The following is a 21974-nucleotide window of genomic DNA, read 5'->3' on the forward strand; positions in this document are numbered from 1 at the left end:
GGCTGCCCATTTATGCAGCTTTCCCATTGCTTCCATGTCAGGAGATGGCAAAAGAGACTCCAAGCAAAGCTGTAGTTGGGATTTTTGCAGATTAAAATAATTTGCTTAAGTGTGAAGGAAGCTAGAGGCCGAAACCAAGATCTGTGAAAACAAATTCCACCAAATGCACATACTTCAAAACTAAGCCATTAAGAAAGTTATTTTTAAGAAAAACACCTCCATCTGTTGCCAATAAGCATGCCCTCAGCTCTACATGGATTTTCATTCTTTTCCCTTACCTCAACTCTAACCCACACACAGAGGACTTCGGGGTAAGAAGAAAATAACAAACATTAATAGTATGCAAAGTTGTCAGCATGAACTGATACGCATTTTTTTGGTGAGTACGTGTGTGGAGATTCATCTTTTGCTGGAATTTATAAGATGTAAGACTACAGAGTTGAATAACTAACCCATTAAGTTCCTGTGGGATGTAGATGGCTCTTCCCCAATGCACTTTCCTGAGAAGAAAAGCTATCCACTGGTTATGTAGTTTACTTGCTTCATGCGGTATTCACAGACTTCATTGGGAGTAATGCACAAGCATGCCAAGGAGGACTTGCACAAATCTAATAATAGTGATCAAAACAGTGCTATCTTTGGCTGGTAGCCATTCTTGCCTGCAAGTCTTTGAGCACAAGGTCTAGGGAATAAGAACAAAAAATGTGGCAATTGTTCATTTTAGGTATAAGGCTTGAAGAAAGTATAAAAATAGTAATAAAAATAGGAACTTTCTCAGCAGAATTATTTTCATCACTTCCCACTCACACCCAAAACTATCTTTTTGTGTCAACCCACTTCCTTTTTTTTTTGTTTTCCTGACAGAATGAAATAATGCTACTGAGTTATTTTTTCCTCCTACCGACTCATCCAATATTCTTGGAAGTTATTTTAGACATCAAGTTTCATTTATTATCTGAAGCAATAAGCATAAATCCAGTTTTAAGGAAAATGCAGTTTTGTATAAGTCTGTTGCATAGATCTTCCATTCTGTGTGCTCCATCTGCATGTGCAATCTGCTTCTATATTTTCAGCCAGCTTGCATGGGCAGATTAATGCATACAATTAGAAAGCAACCTCACAGGCGTTCAATAAACTGCCTTCATTATTACACTCAAGAGAGTCCCTTTGGATGTCTATAAAAGCCTAGTTTTCTGCCTGTTAGCTAAATAATTGACAACGCTTAAAATAATCAGGAGCAAATGAACAAAACAAAGACCATTGTGGTGAAAAGAAGCAAACAAAAGATTCTCAAGGCTGCAAACCTTTTTGTGTGAGCCCTCTCACTCTCTTTAGCAACCTACATTGAAAGTCTGGTCAGGTTTACATTTGCACTTCTGTGGGGAAAATTTGTTACCAGCCTTCTGTTTGAACCACACATCACAGAGGACTGAAAACTGGCAAGGAAGCGAGTATTTATCCTGTAAAAATAGATAAATAAATAAAAATTCTGGTTTGATTCAGGTTTTATTTTCTTGCATTTTATGACTTTTGAGAAAACTGCTTTGGCAGGCAAGCGTATATCAGGTTTGGTGAAGCTCCTGCACTGTGTTTGGAATATGCACTCAGAGGCACTCTGGCAAATTGCGTTTCCAGCTCCAAATTCTGAGCTGAATATATCAAGCACACACATGTAGCGGAGTGCAACAGTGCCAGGAATTTTTACAGAAGTACAGCCTTCACAAAAACAGTGACATGGGTGTGTAACAAAGGCAAGGGTGAAGTTGTACAACTGCCATCGTGTGCTATTAAAATGAAACCCTGTGTGGACTGCTTTTCCCATTACACAAATTGGTAGATGGCTATTAGAAATGCAGTGGACCACATCCAACGCTACAGTTTCTGGGAAGTCAAATTCAAGTTAAATGAAAGCACCTTATCAGAGAGCTGAGCTAAAACCTTGTGGAAAGATAGCCCACAATTTAGGCTCAGATTCACACAGCTTACACAGAGCAGTCATGCAAGCCACAGAGAAAAGCAAGTCACGAGCTGGCCATCCCTCACTGCTGTTTAAATGACAAATTTTGTGTCCTAACTAAAGAAGGACATCCTGAAAAGTCCTGGGCCAACCATCTAACCTCTTCTTCATTCCCATTTATAACGTTACACTCAGTCTTTTCCTCACAAGGATTAGGTAATTGCAAAGCATGGACTATACATTTATTATCTTTTAATGCAATCTGACAGAAATACTGTCTCTACCACAGGCCATCCACGTAAAATGCATCCAAGACACCATTACTCAGAAGAAAGGACTCCATTTCACATATAAGTAGCTTTCAGCAGGGAAATGTGCACGTACTCTGTATTTTCTAGATCTGGCATCTGCAGAGGCAGAGCCACAGCAATGCTATCACCAATAAATCCCTCAGGTGTTAGCACCAACCCCAGCAATCCTGTCATGGAGCAATTCCTTCAGCCCAAAGTCTGCTCCTGAATGTTGTTTGGACTTTGTATAAAAAGCTACTTTAGGACATACCTTGTGAGTTTTACCCAGTTCAGTCGCCTGATAGAGCCTGCGTCCAGCTGATCCCCCAAAAGACTCACAGCCTTTTCCACAACACTCTGCATGCATGCCTAGACCTCATTCTTGCAAGAAAAAAATACTTACTCAAACAACTGCGATAACACATGCAGTTGACTTTCAAGGGCCAGCTCCATACAAAGATGCTAACAAGGGTTTCAGGAGATAGGAAATACCTGTAGTCTGCAGGCAGGGGACAAGGCAGCAGGCAATTTTTCTTGTTGGCATTTGCTCACTTCACGTATACACCGTTTGAAAGGGGATTTCACTGAGAAGTTCATGTTTTTAATAATGACGGGAATTTAATCAGAACAAGGAACTTCTGGGCAGTATTATGCTTTATTTGCAGAGCATGCTAATGACACGAGAACCATATGTGCCTTTCCATATCAAATACAATCAGCATTTCATACCAGAGAGGTATTCATCGGGCTGTACCCTGTGGAGGAAGATACAGCTGATGGTGGTGATCAATTTAAAAGGTTTCCCAGCTAATGAGACCATTGATAGGCATTGATCTCCCCAGGAAAATACTGATGTTGCAGCTAGAGATGCTTGCAGAAGACAGACTAACAAGGCAGCTTATTTTTTAAAATCGTTCCGCAGACATGGCTTTGCAGAGGTCACTGCTTTATATGCAGTGCATGACCTCTCCCAGGCAGGGAAGGAAATCAAAATATTCTAGCACAGACAGTAAGGAAGGGGGCACAACCTCATATTTGTTCTCTTCGCCACTAGACACAAGCTCTTAGATGATGGAAGTAATGAGTCACTCATTTTTGCATAGTGCACAAAAGCACACAACTGCTTTAAATACCAAGCACTTTTCTAATAAATAGCAGTGCATCAGTGGAGTTACTTGGCAAGATCTGAAGTGTCACACAACATCTTCCCATTACTATGGGATGGTGTGCTCCGAAACACCAATGTATCTTACCAGTGACTTCAACATCTGGTGGTAAATCCATTACTGCTCAAGTCCTCCCTTCCTCTTCCCATCAGGGGATTTCATTGTACCAGGGAAGGCAGTAATGTTATTTTGTACAATATGAAGGGTTTTCCAAAATTGCATTTGTTGTAGGTAGGCTTTCAGCTCACATCTTTCAGTATCCACAGGACTCTCCTGGTATATGTTTAATAAACAGTATATACAAATAATCTTTTGACAGCTAGACATCTCTGCTGCAATGGAGCTCAACAGTCCACCTTTAATTTCAGTCATGTCAGTCAGTTTGGTTTCCTGGGATGACTCCAGCTGAACACTCACAAGACTCTCCTAAATCAGTGGACAGAGTGGCTGCCAGCCAGTCTCCTCTCAGTGCCCAGCCTGCCTGAGCCCCTGCTACACCTGGGGACAGACTGACTGCCCACATGAAGGTGTTTCAGAGCATTTGGGATTGCTTTTGACATGACCAAGCTTACTTTTAACAGAAAAAGCACTAACCAGCAGAATTCCTTTCACCCTAAGGGGAAAAAAAAAAAAAAAAAGATACAGATAGAGAAGATGAGGGAAAAGGAAAGATGTGTCTCCATTCATGACTAAATAAGCCTTAAGACAAATAAACAATTTAAACAGGAAAATAAGAACCCTCACAATCCCCACAGGAAAAAAGCAAGTCCCATAACTGAGGACCCTGTACTGAAAAGATTTGATGAGGTTGTTTTGGGCTAGGCTCAAAGAGCATGAAAGTGTCTATCAAGAACAGGCTGAGATATTAACATTGTGCAGGGTCTTCAGAAATCCTGAGGAATCAGGGTGTGCTGAGGGGAAATCCATGCTGGGAAAAGCAGAGGACAAACTGCAGGCAAAATGCCAATATATATAGACGAACATTAGCAATATATTTTAGGAAAGAGCTGTACCTAAAACTAAACAGGAAGAAATAAGAGAAAAATGTCAAGAAAGGCTGAGATCAGTGAGAAAGCCCTAAAATGTCTATAGATTAGAGAACAGAGTCTGGGCAAATGATGAAGGAACTGGAGCTTCTAGTATGGGACAAAACTGACTCCTCCAAAGGTCACAGAGGAAGAAAGAGCAATCAATCATGCTAGAAACACAGGTGAGTAATTTCAAGAGTCAAAGATAAAAAAAGGTAAAGGTGACTGAACAGCATTGTGTGTTAATTATGTGATAGAATTAGTTTGGATCAGTTAAAAATAAATAAATAAGGTAGAGTGAATTAGCAAGGCAGGAACTTCATTGCCAAAGGAATTAATTATGTCAGGACTTAAGCCCTATCTAAATCTGATATTAAAGAGAGATTATTGGGAAACAGGTCTTCACAGCAGATCTCTACATCTAAGCTGTAGAACTGTAGTGAATATAGAGTCCTCATTTTTTTTTCCATGTGGGTTAGATTTCTTTACTATTCACTAAAATAAATGGGTGGAGATGTAATTTAGATACTGCTTTGATAATTAGTCTTGGATTGAATGATCACATATTGATTCAGTTAGAGAAAGAAAGCACAAAGTCAGTCTATAACTCACAGTTTTCGTTTCAAAGTGTATGCTTTGAGAAGCTAAGAGAAATCTACTGAACCAAAGAGCTCACAGGATAAGGTATGGAGGAGGCTTGGAATATTTCAAGTCAAAAAAAAGTAAGAACAACAACAGAAGCCAAACCCTTCCTGATCCCCAGACCAGCCAAAAGAAAACCTTCCAACCAAGCAAGCAAAAAAGAAAGCCCAACCCCCCAAAACGGAAAGACAAGCAAATGAGGAAATTTAAATAGTAAGTTTCAAATCTTACTTACTAATATTGATCTTCAAGGAACATCTCTCTTCTTTGCATTTCTTGTTGCCTTTTTTTAACTTCAAGTCTCTCTGCCTACAGCATTAAAAACAGGAAAACATACTTGAGATTTCTAGTCAGCAAGAAAAAAAATACGATTATTTCAATTCAAGCATTTCTATATTCTGGTTCTCAAAAGAACAATAGGTGGGTGCACAAGTAACCCAATCCCAAATTTTAAAGTATTCAAGCACAACCAGACAAACAACTCCTACTAAACTCATCAAGAAACTAGTCTGAAAATAACACCATGCTCCTGGATGATAGGTGTACCCTCACAAGGGGCCTTGTAAGCCTTCATGACTCTCACACCACTGTTAGGACCATGTCTCCAAACAACTGGTGCAACATTGGTTCTAGTGAGAAGGTAGAGGATGAGAACCAGAGCACAAAAGCCAGTCATAGCCCTGTAGCACTGAAAGGACAATGATTCAAGAAGATGGACCTGTGGCCTTCAGGAGCATCAGGTACTGGTCAGTTTGGATAAATGTTAAGGCTGATGAGGATGGGAGACATTTACGCTTATCCAGTGTTATCCATTTATGCTTATCCAACTCTACCTCAGATACTATGTCCAGTGCAAGAGTCAACCAAAGTCTCAACACATAAAACTCGTGGGCAAATCTGGATACCACACAAACAATCAGGTCCTTTAACATAAAATTGCACAATTCCCAGTGGAAAGATAGGATGAGCTACCCCATCCCTCAAGCTGAAGCAGAATAAAATGTTAAAATAGAGCAGAAGCTAGAGAACTTTCTGCAGCAGCAATATGTAGCTCAAGCTAAATTCCAGACAAAAGGAGGCCAGCCAATTTTTTATATTTTTTTTTTTGACACACAGGTTGTAAGTAGGTCCAGTGGGAAGAGCAGTCAAAAGGCAGTTCAGTGTATTAAAAGCAACAAATCAGAAGTGCCAAACCGTGATTTCAGCCCTGCTATATTTTGAGCACAAGGCTCCCACTCTGCAGTTGGTGGGGGGATGCTGCAAGGAGAGTGCCTATCTGAAGCTCAGAACAGCTACCACCACATTGAGCAAGCAGGCACTGCCACCTTCAAGTGTCACTCTGCTCACCTCCCACCTTCAGATGAAAAAAAAGCAATTGTTTGGTAACCCAGCAACCAGACCTTGCTCTAAACAAAGTGCCCTGGAAATTTCAGAAAATACCTTAAAGAAATGAGAAAGGGACTGTAGCTGGGAATGGCCTATTTGGGCAGAGCCCCAAACTGGAGATGACACTGGGACCTGGGTGGGGGTGTTGTGCAAGACCAGGAAGAAAATTGTGTATGTGTGTGTCGGAGGATGTAAAGGGGAAAATTGATGTTAGGAATATGGCTGTAACCCCCCATCCCATCATTTTCTTTCTGTAGTACAATCAATAGAATTTCAGAAAAAATGCTGTTTACTGCCAGTCACTCAATTACTTTGCCTTCAGTGATTTCGGGGTGGGTATTTTTTAATTGGATAAAGAATGACTGTCTGGAAGAGATTTGCCTAACAAGTGCAAATTCCTTCTCAGCATGTGTTGGATTAAGAAAAAAAATTCCTGTCAGATGTATGCAGACAGGAAAAGAGCCACTGTGTTGTGTAACAATGATATAAACTGTTGAAAGACAAATGACTTACAGGTTGTTATTTAGAAAAAGGCAATGGGAAATTAAACAAAAGAACAAAGACAAATCTCTGAATAAGGTGTCCTGTTGCTCAGGCAGTTGGGATGTCGAGACAGTAGTAGAATGCAGGAAGTACTGACATAACTAAAAGAAAACTCAAATTAAAGTAAGGCATATCACCCCACAATATGAGTAAATTCTGACTGTTTAAAGAATAGCTTGTTTGCTCCTATCCCCTTCATCCAGAGACTGATGATTTTTTAGGCAAAAGATTCCCATCCATCTGTGCAACTTAACTTACAAGGGAAGAAAGGAAAGACAAAGAATCTGATGGCATCCTGTTATTGGCAAAGGTGATGCTGACACCCTCATGGCAGCAGTGAGAGTTCCCAGACTTTTCACAATCACTGCTCAACAGTGAAAGCTGATGCCTTCACCTCCGAAAGACCATTTGAAACGGGATCCACCATCATGCAGGCTTCCTTTAAGTTCAAATCCAAAGCTCGCTGGAGTTGCCCTGCTCTATCGCCTAGATAGGACAACACAGTAATAAATATAATCCTTCAGTATCACAGTATCACCCCCATCTCCCACTAGATAAAAAAAGAAGGAAATATCCTACAGCTGTTCTCCCACCAGGAGGCTGCCTGAAGAAAATCCCAGCATATTCAAATTACTTACTAGTGGCTGGTGCAACTGCTTCCTATTACGGAGGTTTACCCTGGGACCCTTGCTTAGGATGCATACAAGTGATGGGAAACGGGACTCGGACATTCTCTAACTAATGACAATCTATCAGTAGGCATTGCCAAAGCACTCCACATTTGGCATCGTCTTCAAAAACAAAGCCAAACGTGGAACAGCTGTGATATTGAAGGTAAACATGTTGAAAAGCATTAGCAGAAGGTCTGTAAAGTGCCTGGTCTTAACAAATTCCTGAAAAAGGCCATTTGTGATGATTAACGCAGTCAAATTAAAGAGCACGATTTGATAAAGAATAAAATGACATTACAGTTTGTTCTAAACAGGACAGTTTCTAAAGATGGCAAGATCATTACTATGCAATGTAAGAGCAGAAGTAAGAAAGTGGCATGCAGTTGAATTACACTCAGCCTTTTTACTTCAAATCTTCTAACCTTCTAATATTTAGTCAACATTTAGAATATGCACAGGAAAGGCTAAAGGCAGGATAACAGGAACAGAGACTGAGTGACAGGAAACAGAAACATGCAGCACACTGAAGTTACGCTATTTGGTATACAGAAAGCTTAAAAATCAAGAAGCCAAATGTCAGCCACTTGTTTATTTTCTTGGGAATTTTGACAGTCCTTTCATCCAAAAGACTCAAAGTAAGTTATGGCTCAGTCTGGTCAAAATCTGTCATGTGAAGGCTGTATAAAAGATACCAAGCTGCAGATGCCTGCTACTAATGAGCAAATAACAACACTGCTTCTCCCGTACTCCCACACTGTCTGCAGATCAGACACATATCTCAGCACTAGGGAGAAATACAGAAATAGGAATTCCCTTGCTAACATTACAAAATCTCTTCAAAATTATTTCTGTGAGCACTCAGAGCTCACTAGCTTAAGGGAAAGGAAAAGATGAACTCATGCAACCTCGGGTTACCCCATGAACAAATCAAAGCAGTCCCAGGACGAGCTGGCTGACATTGAGCAAAAGTGATCCCAAATCCCTGCTCGATCCTACACACAGAAACTGGTTTTGTGGAATATAGAATGGTGGGGAAGGAACCCCCTTCTTTTCTTTGGGAGTTGGAGAGAGACAAGGTTGATGCCAAGAGTGTTGCTATTCCGGCATCTACCCTCATGGTTAATTAAAGAACAACAGAGACAGGCAGGTGGACTCGTACATGTGGTCACACAGACCTTCCACATTTGGTTACAGCTTAGGCAAACACCCATTTTTCTCTTGGTCACAAAGATAAAGGAAGAGTGGATGTTGATTTTCTGTGAAAAACAGCTATTTAAGTATTAACATAAACAGCTCCTGTGTTCATGAGCAGTGTTGGGTTACAGCACATCATCCTGAGAGTCAAGGGAGAACTGAGCTGAGCACCAGACAGTTCTTGTCAAGACAAGACATGTTCTTGTCAAGACACATTAGTCTGTAGGGCCTCACCATTCGAGTTTGTTGGCAGAGTAGCTCTCCAGCTGTGAAAGTTTCAGGGTCCCTGACAATAAAGGCAGATAGCCTTTCAGACCATCAATTTTGTTGTTGTTGAATGAATTATAACCTTGAGCAAAAGAAGGGCTGGCCAGGAAGAAGGCGGCTTGTGAATTTGCAGAAAGACTTTCTCTCAGCCAATCCCCTTTGGCTCAGTGGTCTACAAATCTATGACTTAAAAAAAGAAAAAAAAGTTTATCTCCTGTGGTAGCCTAGAGTACCAGTACCTAAAGCACTAGTTCTTTAGGATTCCCTTTCTGTCATGTCTAGCTCTCTGGGTGAGAGATATCTGGGTGAGATATGCAAATAAGCATCTTTTAGTGGCTTTCTAGCATGCTTTCCTTAACCACAGAGTTGCCTTTTTAATATACTAATGTCTTCCAAGCAGAAATCTTCATCAGCTCAATTACTATTGTGGGAGACAACACGAATAAACAAATTCAGATTAAGAGTTCCCCTTCATGCTTCTCAGTTTTGTTTGCTTGCTTTGTGGGTGTAAGTTTGTTTATTCAAATTAAACAGTTTGTTTGGCAAAGATGTTTGCCATGATGTTGCACTCTTCTTTAGAAGAAACTGATAGTTACAGTTTTACTATCTACAACACCTATAAAGATTTTATAATTTGCCGGTGTGGAGGTAAGGAAATTAAAGAGCATGAAAACAAAACCGATATATCAATATATTTTCTAGGTGTAACTATAAGTTATTGCAGTCTTGCAACAACTTCTTGTCCAATGCCCATGGGCAAAAAACATATATTTAATAGCTGAATAAAATATAATTAATCCCCTTTCTACCATTGCTATCATCACTGCTTCTGGAGCTACACATGAGCTGGTAACTGTTAAAAACATTTCAGATGGTACTATTTATTGCCTCTGCGAGTTATTGTGTATGGGCTTTTTCACAAAGATTAATGCTAACCACTAAAAGACTGGGAACAGACTAAGCTTCATCTAGAGGCAATTAAGGCTATTTTTGTTTATGCATCTCCTTGTATGCAATCCAGTAGCGACGATTTGGGAATTAACTCTCAGCTTTCAGCTTCTGCACAGAAGATCATTTTTATTGTTATGGAGACAAAACTTGAAACCTGAAATCTCCCTTTCCCTCATTACTATTGTACACATCAGTGTCTGTTCCCCCTCCTCTTTTGTTGTTGTTGTTGTTGTTGTTGTTTAAAAATGCTACATTCTCAACCAAGTGCTACTTGGTGTCCACCAAGGAGAAATGAAAGAATTTTTACAAAGGTTTGTAGAGCACGCATGATGAGAAAACGCTTTGTGGGAATAACTAACTCAACAAGACAAACACTTGCAAAATAAAACTGATGATTTGGAAGTGAGCTGTTGCTGGTGTCAATGTAAGGATATACAGTCAAAACTAGAAGGAAAAGAGATCTTAACATTTTAGCTATGCACCTGAGTGTGCAGGCCATAGAGGGGCTGGACAAACATCAGGAATTCCAGGGGCACTCAGCACAATGCAGTTAGGCTATAATGACCTTTTCATGTTTGGATGCCTTTTCCACCATGACAGGCTGGATTTTCTTGTGTTCTTCCTGCGTGTACAGCAAGCAGCTATGGATTTCTATAGCCTTTGTGCCACTTGCCACAATCAGATCTTACAGAGAAAGCTCGTGCCAAAGTGAACTCTATAAGCTATATCACTAGTCACAATATTCGCCCTGATCCTTGTGTTCTCCCTTTCTCTCTACTAACTCTCCAGGTTGCATGCAAACACAAAGCTAGAGTTTCTGAAGAACCAAGGGAAGGCACAAACCCCAAAGAGAACCAGGCCAGATTTTCTTCAGTGAGCTACTATGAGGAGGGCTGGATTTCCCATTTTCCTGACGTTATCCAGGACTACCATTTCATTTAATGAGCCTGTTTCACATAGTTCAGCAAAAGCAAGCATCAAGAAATAAACTTTGCTGTTTGGTTCTGAATCTGCAGTAATCACGTTTTACCTTTTCTCTCTGAATTGCTTTCTTTTTCAGGATTTCAGCTTCTTCAGCTGCTTTTTTTGCTTTCATGTATTCTTCTCTCTTGTGCTGTATGAAATTAAGATTAAAAAATATTTTACATATGTATATAAAAAGAACACATAAGGTAACATGACTCTTGTACCACATGTCTTGCAAAACTGGAGTGCATTTGATGAAAGTTTCCAGAATTTTTTCTTAGAGACACTGAATAAAGCAGGCTGTGTAACCACTGCTCCAATATTGGCTTTAGGAAGGCTGAGAAATCTGTGACTAATGAATGGGCACCCATGCAAGGAATCACACAGATGACTGATAACTTACAAGCATTTATACCTTTTATAAAAGGAACAACACATCTACTACATAGCACTGGATGGGGGTGGTGCATTGATCAATTAGTGAAACTGTAGGCAGCACGCTGAAAGATACAGTGAGGCTTATAAGTGTCTGTACTGGTTATCATTTTGGATATGATCTGTGATACTGTTTGATACATATTCATGGGCAGATTTCTCATTTTCTTTGGTGAAGATCATTTGTTTCTAGTTTTCTGCTGCTTCCTTCAGGTTTCATGACTTTCTTTTGTTGAGCAGCTGTGAGTTCATTTGATAGCCATATGAAACACTTCATGAAAAGCCTTTTTTGAATTCCTGAAATAAACAAACAAATTTATTCTTCCTGACCTTTTGTTGGTATTTAGATTGCACGAGCATCATTTGCTGTTTTTGTCTTGCTTCAGCCTCTGAATCCTTTCCTCCTTAAAAAAAAAAAAAAGTATAAATTGCATTTTGCATGAGCATTTAAAGTTAAAATGCCAGTCATTTCTGAACAGAGCAATATAACAAATTGAATGTATGCATATACAGAAATTTTTTCATAATTACAGTAGCTGTCTGACATTAAAGAGAATGGGCAGGAGACCTTTTTGATCATTTTATCCATCCGTCAAAAGCACTAGCTTATTATTTGCAGAGCATCCACTGTATCATCCACTCTAGCAGCAAATATATCCTACTGTATATGATCAGTTTAGTGGGGAACCATTCCATTTTCAGAAGATCAGTCATGCTTTGCAGATGAGTCTTGATTTTCAGATCTAGCTCACCCCACCTTTGCTCAGTTTTTCATGCACACATACTGAGTCAAAAACTTTACTGACCAAGGGTTTCTCTTTTATCAAGTTCAGGAGCCTGGAGTTTCTGCCAGCTGTAATGGGATACTATCATTTGAGTATCTTCTTAGCAATGTCTTGGGGCTTGAGGAAGAATCTGCTTTCTGAAATGGAAATCAAAACCTTTTCCACAGACCTCATATTCATATCCAGCTAGCAGAAGGTGTCCTTTCCAAAGGCAAAGGCTCTCTACTGAGACCACCTAGACCTCTGCCCATGATGTTCAGGCTTCCAATAAAAAATAAAAAGAAAGCAGAACAAATAGAAAGTGCTAGTAGCTCCCAAGGGATGTGAAGGAATGCTTTTGATTCAATTATTCTGCTCTATTATATTCCAAAGTATTTTCTTGCTTTAGGAAAGCCAATAATTTATTCCCTTGGTTGTTGGAAACAAGCAAACAAACAAACAGAAAAAACAACAGCAGTCCCCACTCCATTCTGAGGATGAGGGCTATATTTACACCTACTGATTTTCTGCAAAATTCCCCACTAAATGAGCGTTAGTTTAATACAATCAGCTGGACCAATCTGTGCTACCTGGGTTGCCTGAAATATAAGACAACCATGCTAGATCCTTCAGGATGGATCACACTTGACAAAAGTAGTGTTCTCCCCTTACTAATGGAAGACAACCAATCTTTACGTGACTTTGTGAGATTCAGCAAATGGGAGATCAATTCCCTAAGCGCAAAAACATTCTTATGCACACAAAAAACTTCGTAGGATTGAGCACTCAGGAATGACTGGCCGTGCAGGATACAAGCAACAAGCTTACAGTAGCAACAAGCATACAGCTGGCATTGTGAAGTGTGGGAAATAAAATTGTTACTAAACAAGTTCTGAAACCTTCCAGATGCTTGGTATTTCTTTCTTTCTAACCTTCTCTTGTCAACATTTAACACACTTGTGTTCACTGTTTGTTTCTGCATGTATTGCTAGATATCAGATCTAAATAAGTATTTTACTTATCATTAATTGCCATTGCCTACAGCTTTTCAGACAGGTTTAATTCCTTCAAGTTGGTTAGACTGCAATCTGTCAAATGTTTCACTGAAGTCAGGATGTGTTATGACTGGCTAAATTTATACAATATGATGGAAAAAGAGGACATTGCATTTAACAGGCATGATTTTTTTTTCCTCCACTCATTGCTCATGGAGGAGGGTGCCACTTGCATCATTCATTGCTCTCATCCCTCCACGGTACCTGAAACTTTGCCAGTCAAATACTACAGAGTTGAAATCCAGAATACTTATTTCCCTGTGGAAGGCATGAGTGTAAAGAAACTTCAAGAATTCTCTGGTGATTTGGACTAGATGGGTAGTCTCTTAAAATCATTCTGAGAAAATAACATAGGATACTTTTTTACCTTAATGAGTACCTACAGTTGTGAAATTAGAGATGCTAGATTTTTTTTCTCCCTGCTTGAGCTCTCTTCTGTTCCAAATTTGTTCCTCTGGGAATGCTAAGATCTAATAATCTTTTCACCTTTCCTCTTTGCAGAGACACTGAACATAGTGCATGTGTCTCAGTCTCCAGGGGTCTTTCTAAATGGCAGCTAGATGGAGACTGAAGAGTTCGTATAACCTTGAATTCTTTCAGAAGCTTTTTTTTTTTTTCACCTTTTTTTTTTCTTTTTTTTTTTTTCTTTATTTTTTAAATTCACTTCTTTCCTTGGGAAGTTTTTAAACGCGGTGAGATCAGAGGGACGTTAAGGCTCCCCACATCCACTGCAGGCTTCCCACCACGTCCCCAGCCACGCAGTCAGCCTGCACGCTTCCTGAGCAGACACCACACACCAACTTTCTGTTTTTCAGATCTCACTTTCTTCAGCAATAAACTTTGCAGTCCTCTTGGGACACAAGCATCTCTTCTAGGAATTGCTCACAGGTAGGAAGCAGCTAGTACACACGAGCTCACAAAGAGTACATCTGGCCACACGACTGCATGTGGGAGCGGAAACACAAGGCCTGACACGAACTTGCAAAGGTTGTCTCATCAGTGCCAACAACTGGGACTCAGGCCGCAACTGGGACCAGTATCACCTTGACTCCAGAAATAAATCTGGGCTAAAGACAGTTCAGATTTCTCCAACTCCCATCCAGTATCAATTTTTAAGTGCACAAAGCCAACCCAGACTAATCTTGGGTAGCATGGCTTACCAGCTCCATTCCCAGGAGGTCAAGGCAGACAATAACCTGCAGTGTACACCCCCAAATCCCCTACGACAGCCAAAAGAAGGAAGAGGAGCTCTACATTTATAAAACTAATAAAGGCATCGTTATAATCATACATTTTGTCATAATGAATTTTGCCCCATTTCTGCTAATGCAGGCCCTCAAGGTCATCCCACTTTGCTGCTCAATATCCTCATCATGTTCTATAAGAATGATGCTTCCAACTTCTGTCTTGTCAGCAAGTTTCATCAGCTCTCTCCTACCTTTTGTGCCAAAGACATTAAAGAAAGATATTAAAACAAGATAGGTCTGAAGACTGATACCTGAAAGCATTTCTAATAACCTTCTCCTTGCTGTAGCACAACCTGCAACCCTATTCTCTGTAGAAGACTAAGGGTGTGTTGTTGGCTTTTTTCTTTCAATTTCTAATTAAAACACACATGCACACACACACACACACAAAAAAAAAAAAAAAAACCACTAACTGTCCCAAAGCACTACATTAAATGCTTTATAGTGGTTACAGTTGAAGAGATCTGCTACAGTTCTCTCACTTGTCTAGAAAAAAAAAAAAAAGGTTGGTTATCTTATCAAGCACATCAGCTCAATTCAGCGTGACCTAAGTTTATGCAGCTTTTTATCCTGCTTTTCATTTACCCACCCTTGTAGTTACTTTTTATAAAATTGGTAATACAGAGCCTCATGCACATGTAGCCTGCAAATGCCTGAAGCTGCAGGGATCACTTTTACCTTTTTAGGAGCCAGAAAACAGGAAAGCATGTGTACTGTCCCCTAAACCAGAGGAGTTTTTTTATGGATAACCAGAGGGTCTCCAACACATACTGTCCACCTGCATGTTAATGCCATATGTGCAACCCCTCTGACACATCAACCGATCAATGTTACCAGCAGAAGGACTCATCAACCTCTTTTTTTCCAAATGTAACTATAGATTTTCTACACTGATGTTGACAAATTTCTTGAGTGACATTCTGTGCTGTTTTGTTTCAGAAACATCTTCATTGTCACAACCATCAAAAAGCACGGAGCGCATACAGCAGGCTCATGTCAGCCCTTATTGACACCAAATCTCCTTAATAAGTAGCATGAGAGAAAAACAGTGAAAGATGTCTTTATGTCATAAAGGGTATGTGAGTGTATATAGTATGTATTGCATAAAACAAAAAGTACTGATTTTCCAATTCATAATAGCTGATTTAAATGTCTTACCCAGTCTCTGTGGAATCAACTTAATTGGCCTTGACCTGTGCTCTTCCTTCCAGCGCTCCAGGTCATCTAGCTCTTTCTTAGCAACTGAACAGGTACAAAACGAAACAAATACGTGGAAGTTAGAAGCCATCCTAAAAAGCAAGTGTCTTTAGCTGTATATAACACTGAAGACTCATCCAGGAACAGACCCACTTGTTCTCAAGGGATGCAGACACCCCTGCAAGAGGTTATACACAGTCACTGGAACAATCAGATGGAGAGGCAAATATTTTTGTTAACTTAAAACCATATGGTAAGTACTTTTTCCCTCCTGACCCTGTTTCTTAAATAAAAGCAAGAGGCATGCACAATTCAGCTTCAAATTAAGACACCTCAACATAGATGTCCACAGACGAGCTGGGTGCCAAGCTCCCAGTGTATACATTGGAAATCCAGTCAGTGCAGCCAGAGGCACTGGGAGACTTGTGGAGCCAGCCCTATGCTCTAGGATGGCTGGTTAATTAAATTGTTCCCCAGATTTAACTGATGGAGAAAAAGGCAGTTCATTTCATATCAAAGTCCATAAAGTGCATGACAAAAGGAGCTGTGTTTTAAAGTAGTACCTCAGTTACTCACTTGTACTAAACACACAAACTGTATTTTCTAATGTCAGGCTACAGCTAACAGATGCTAGCACCAGTTCTCCTCTAACAGGATAACCTGCCAGTCCATGGGCAGGTCTCTATAGAGCCCCAAGACTGACACCAGCTTCTTATTTCACCTTTAAAACAAGGCCTTAGTTTGGGATTGGATTCAGTAAGGCCCCCTTTCTGCCAGTATTGAAGGTGGAAGCACTCTGCATGCTTGAGACTTTGCATGCTGGTGGCACAAAGTCAAAACAGACCTTTACTAAAGCAGCAGAACCTATCCTCTTAGAGTCAGTCACCTCTCAGATGACCTGCTTTCATTCCTCCTTCCAGAGGATTATGGTTTGGTTCAGTGAAAGTCCATTTTCTTTCTTGCAAGCAAAGGAAATCCCACCCCATGCTAGCCTGCTGATAGAGCATTTCAGCCAAACTCATGATGTTTGAGAAGAATTGTTTTAATTGCATTATTTACTTGAGGGCTCAAAACTTGAGGAGTGCTGACTGACACTCCCTCAGCTGTCATATTCTGCACAAATAAACAGCCAGGAGTGCAGGACTGCAGAGTTTGGTCATGTCTGTACACAGATTTTTTTCATGGCTCTTTTGTAGCAACTTTGGTCAATGGAAGACTTTTAACATGTGCCTATTCCTTCTGGTACAGCTTCAGGTTGTTCCTGCTTACCTACTTTCACCAGCAAGACTTGAAGCCACGCGAAAGTGATCTTATATAACTGCAGGTGTTTTGCCATCTAAAATCTTTCCCACCTTCATTAAAAGATCCATATACAATCTTTAAACAGGGATTCAGGAACCAACAGATGGTGTGGTTCGAGTTACGTTAGCTTCCACATGAGAGCACTTTCAAAAATATTTCTTGCTTGTATTTTTCTTCTTCCTCCCCATAACCTAAAGAGTGTTCAAAGCTGGGTTCTCCAATCTAAATTCAATCCTGCAAATACAGGGTTGAGTTAATTCCAGATGACTCTTGTACAAGTCAGCTTGAGGAGCTACAGCACTGCTATTACCAAAAACCTGTTCCCAAAGAAGCCTTACTATGTGTGAAGTTTAGCCAGATGAGAAGTTGATCTTGAGAAAAGCCTACAGGGTGATGGCGAAGGCTCATAGCCCTGACCTTATACTTACAGCTGCAGACATAAAAAGTATTGAAAAGATGCAGATAAAAGTTGCAAGGGTGATAAAACACACACAAAAATAAACTTATTCAAGTAGAAATAATGCATTAGACATCTCAGCTTACTTTGTTGCAACTGGTTTCTTCTGGTTTCATTTGGAGTTATCAAGACGTACGAGCTGACACTAGAATGAAAGAAAACACTCTTATTTTTTCTCTCTACAGAAAAACAATTGGACTGGAAGGGGTTTTCTTCATCAGTGAGGTCGGTGTTCTGCTGTTGTAACAAAAAAAAAAAAAATATCAAAACCAGTTTTTACTTTGATTCAGCTCTTCCGGAATTTTTGGTAAATACTTTAGAAATAGTTATATTTGTAGTAGACAGTGAATACCAAGGATAATATTTTCAGAAACTTTTGGCACAGTCTCCATGTTTCTTATCAAGTCTCACTCTAGACTGCAGACCTCAAATCTCAGCTGTTTCAAATCAAATCACTTCCTCACATCACGAAGTTCCTCTTGGTAGAGGACTACTTCCCCAGCAGGGCTATTGGTGCTTTCCGGCACAGCTTGCTCAAGCACAGGTCACAGGTCACTGTCTATGGGGAAGAGCACTCGTGTTGGTAGTCCCACCCCATGCCTCAATGGCACTGAACTCCTCACAAATTCAGGCAGTCTGCCCAAGAGTTGTCCAAAGAGTGCATGAAGGCATGTTGTTTGTCATGGGCTTAGGTGACTTGCTGCCTGACCAAGCCTCAGTTTCTGTCAGATTTGTGTTTGTCCGGTACCAGGAATTCCTCAGGCATATTTATTTTGCTGTCATGCCTCAGGTCCAACACACTGAGTAAGGGCTGAGGCCCTGTTTTGTTAGGCTGAATTCAAAACACAGTTGCCGTCTCAAAGAGCTATCAATCTAGCATGACAGCAAAGAAACAGGACAGGGCTCGGAGTGTATTAGAGACTGGAGGTGATCAAATGACTGATGAAAACATGTCAGTTTCACTCAGAGGAAACAAAGGTTTTTAATCTACAAGGTATACTGTGTGGGTAGGAGTTTGGACTGCCTGCACTCCACCTCAGCAAAAGCAAAGCCACAGGGGTGCAGGTTCACCAGCCGCGCACTGAACAGAGGTTGGCTCCATGTATCAGAGTGCGCTCACATCTCTGCAGCGTTCGGCACAGCTTTATCTGCGCACGTGGGCACTGGTATTTTATTTGATCTTATCTTTGGGAAGGCAGAAGGAGAAGAGCAGAAAACAAAGACTAATGAGAGATGAAAACTGCGCCCCTTGAAAGAAGAAAGGGCTAGAGGACAAGCTAGGAAGGAGAGAGAGCTGAGTTGGCTGTGGAAAAGTAATGAGAGAAGGAGGTCTGAGACAAAGGCTAAAAAGAGGAATGAAAATCATGCAAAGAGATCAAAGTGCAAAAAGCCGCCTGCTGCCATATCACTGTAATTCGGCATTTGGGAAGGAAAGCATTTATATCCAATTACCTCTTTCTCTTTGAAGACTTGTTCTAGGAGGATGTGGCTTAATTTGTGAGATTAAACTAGCAAAGACAGAGCTGCGAGCTTTAATGGTGTCATTTTAATGTGGACCTTTCCCTGCCTGCCAGCTTCCTCTGGTGCCCAGTGAGACTGTTCCTCGCCTCTCCACCAAACCCCAGGCCCTCAGAGGCAGGAGCAAGGTAGCTGCATCGCCCTTCCAGCATCATTGCACAATTTCAGCCATTACTTAAAGTAAGTTTTGACAACCTTTGCATGCTATAGCATAATGTTCTCCATTACTGCCCCAACAAGCTGCTGTACAGCTGGCCAGTTTCAATAAGTATTATTTTTTTCTTGACTTTTTCAGGTATTAATATCATATTTCTCTCAAATTCATACACACAAAAAAATTGCATACTTTAAAAAGTATGCACTGCCATCCCTTTGTCAGTGAAAAAAAAAAAAAGGCTGGAATTGTTAAGTTACAAGACTACACACGTCTCCCCCTCAAAAAAAACATTAGTGCATCTAAGACATCCCACTGATTCATAGCATAAGGGGCAGAAAAGTTTTTATATCATTAGATGTACTTTGATGACATTCCGGTTTTTTTTTTTCTGGTTTTTTTTTTTTTTTTTTCTAAATAAGGAATCCAATTAAAAAGACAACAAGGAGCTCTGTGTGTCTGCACATATTTAAGAATCATGATATCAACTCCAGGCTTTATGACACGATAGCGTTTGTGCCATGAATCATTTCCTTTATCTGCTTTTGCTTTTTGGCTGGAGGAGGCCAAGGTGAGGCCACTCTTTTGATATTTGTCCATGGCCATTATCCAGGAGTTCAGAAGGACGGGACATGAAATATAACAAAGATCAATCAGTTCATTAAAGGGATAGAAGTGAGACCAGTGACAGGGAACTACACTTACTGCTAGAGACAGCTCAGCTTTGTTTTCCAAAGAGTAAGAGTCACTGTGGTTAAAAAAGTGCTTGTTTAAAGTCCAGTTTGGTTTTCATGTTATTGAAATAAAAGCAAAGTTAAAATAAAATGAGGATTTCAAGTCTCCAGTTCAGGAATAAAAAGGAGAACAGGATACTTTTGTTTTTCCTTTAACTAGTATTTATACCACATGCTCTATTTTAGTCCAAGATAAATAATAATAATAATAATTTCAAAAAAATATATATATAAGCATTAGTGAGCTCATCTATTTTGATAGTGCTCACCTTGGTCTCTCTGGAAAGATAGACATGTCAAAGTGTAACATTGGGTATTTGGACTGGGAGAAGGAAGAGCAAGCATATAGTAAGATTCCCATGGGATGGGTGAAAGCCAGGGATTGAACCCATCCTTGCTTTTCAAATCTGCAGCCACAGGAGGATCCAGATGAGCTGCTGCCCAAGAGATTCCACCTGCCTACTAGTTCTAAAGCTAAAATTCAAATCCACACTGACTGTCCCTCATTTTCTTTATTTTTATTTTTTTTTAGGAAAGAAAGTAAAAAATCCACCAGCAGCTTTCACCTCATGTTTTAGCCAGTTTGGAGTATATTGCAAGTTAGTACTTTGTCCAGACAGAACCTCTGATCCAGTAAAGCCAATAGAATATGCTACAGCCTGTGAATTTAATATTTCAGGCAGTTTCTGAGTTGCCACTGCAGCTTTAAGTCTGGAGTAAATTATCCTACTTACCTGGATAGCAATTAAGGAAATGTAAAGATTTTAAGCTACCAGCAGTGTGCAGACCTTTTGTACTTTATACCAATACATGAAGTGAAGTTGAAAAGTTTACAGAGAATTTTACTTTTCAGGTTCCCTAATAATGATTCTTATTGTTCTATGACTTAAATCTATCTTTGACGTATGGTTGATTTATAAATACAAATATGGAAGTCACTGGGAGTGGGAAGAACATCTTACCCAGGTTATAGCTCTTCATAAAAGAGAAACAAACCTTATTCTGCCTTTATAAGTTACATTAATCTTGATAAGACTTTTTTGGTTTATTTTTTTTTCCCACAGAAAAGGGGAATGTATTGCCTAATTACTCAGACTGAGCAAATATCAACAATTGTGAAAAAGTTATAACCCAATAAGAGAATGCATCTGTATTGGGATAAAACTCAAAAAGCAACCTCATATGAGTTTTCAAACACATAGACATCAAATATCTCAATAATAAGAAGATTAATATCTATATAGCAATATATACAAATAGAAAAATCTTTCAATCAGGAGAAACATACAATAGCCTCACAGAAAATCTGCAAAGATAGCTTACACTTTGAATTATCAGCAACACTGAGAACACCATGTCTGCAATCTTAAATTTGTAAGTCTGTGGGCGACTTGACACATTTAACTCACACTACTTAAGGACTAGTCTTCAGTGTTTTCAGGGCACAGCCTTTGCGCTACTTTCTTCTAGGTTTGTATAAAATAGATTATTTCTGAAGTTGAATAAACACATGAGAACTGCTGTTCACCAATAATGTTTTTTTGCAGAGCTGTGCCCTTCAGTATTTCCTCGAGCCCACTCCAGCCAGCTACCACTGGGGAGCCTTCCAAATGAAGTGTGAAATAGTTTAAAGAGTTACAAAAGTAATGGCTGTTATAAACTATTTCCAGTTCCACTGTGTTTTATATTGCTGGTGCATCAGTACATGAATGCCACAAAGCTGAAAGCTAAATATTTTGCTCTGCTAGGCAATGTGCTGTCTGCATTCAATAAGAGCCAGAAACCAAGGAGCGTGCAGGGGAGAGCAACACAAATTACTAAAGCTTGGTGAAAGAAAAAAAAAAAAAGGAAGGTTTAGTCTAGAGGAAGGACTGAAGAGAACCCTTGTGGGGCTCTATATGCATCTGCATATGAACCACTGAAAAGAAAAGGTTCATTTATATTCAGTAATCAATGAAAAGAGAAGCACAAAGAAAAAATACACAGGTATGTAGACACGTACTTGCACACGTTTATGTGCATGACTGTGGGTATATGCGTGCGTACTTTT

General features: G+C 39.9%; 1 protein-coding gene across 3 annotated transcripts in view; it reads right to left on the reverse strand.

Moving 5' to 3' along the window:
* EPSTI1 (epithelial stromal interaction 1) overlaps nucleotides 1-21974 on the reverse strand; it is a 50340-nt gene that overhangs the window by 22063 nt on the left and 6303 nt on the right. For 2 of the 3 annotated variants that reach the window (XM_083833574.1, XM_083833573.1), the window contains exons 2-6: nucleotides 17605-17663; nucleotides 15721-15804; nucleotides 11827-11900; nucleotides 11126-11209; nucleotides 5319-5392 (exon numbers count right to left, since the gene is read on the reverse strand). In XM_083833574.1, the coding sequence (XP_083689700.1) occupies nucleotides 5319-5392; nucleotides 11126-11209; nucleotides 11827-11900; nucleotides 15721-15804; nucleotides 17605-17663 (375 nt within the window). Of the gene's footprint in view, nucleotides 1-5318; nucleotides 5393-11125; nucleotides 11210-11826; nucleotides 11901-15720; nucleotides 15805-17604; nucleotides 17756-21974 lie in introns of all 3 variants that reach the window. The other variant, XM_083833572.1, reaches the window with a different exon arrangement.

The sequence above is a fragment of the Anser anser genome (genome assembly GCF_964211835.1).
Source record: "Anser anser genome assembly, chromosome: 1".
Classification (NCBI taxonomy): Eukaryota; Metazoa; Chordata; class Aves; order Anseriformes; family Anatidae; genus Anser; species Anser anser.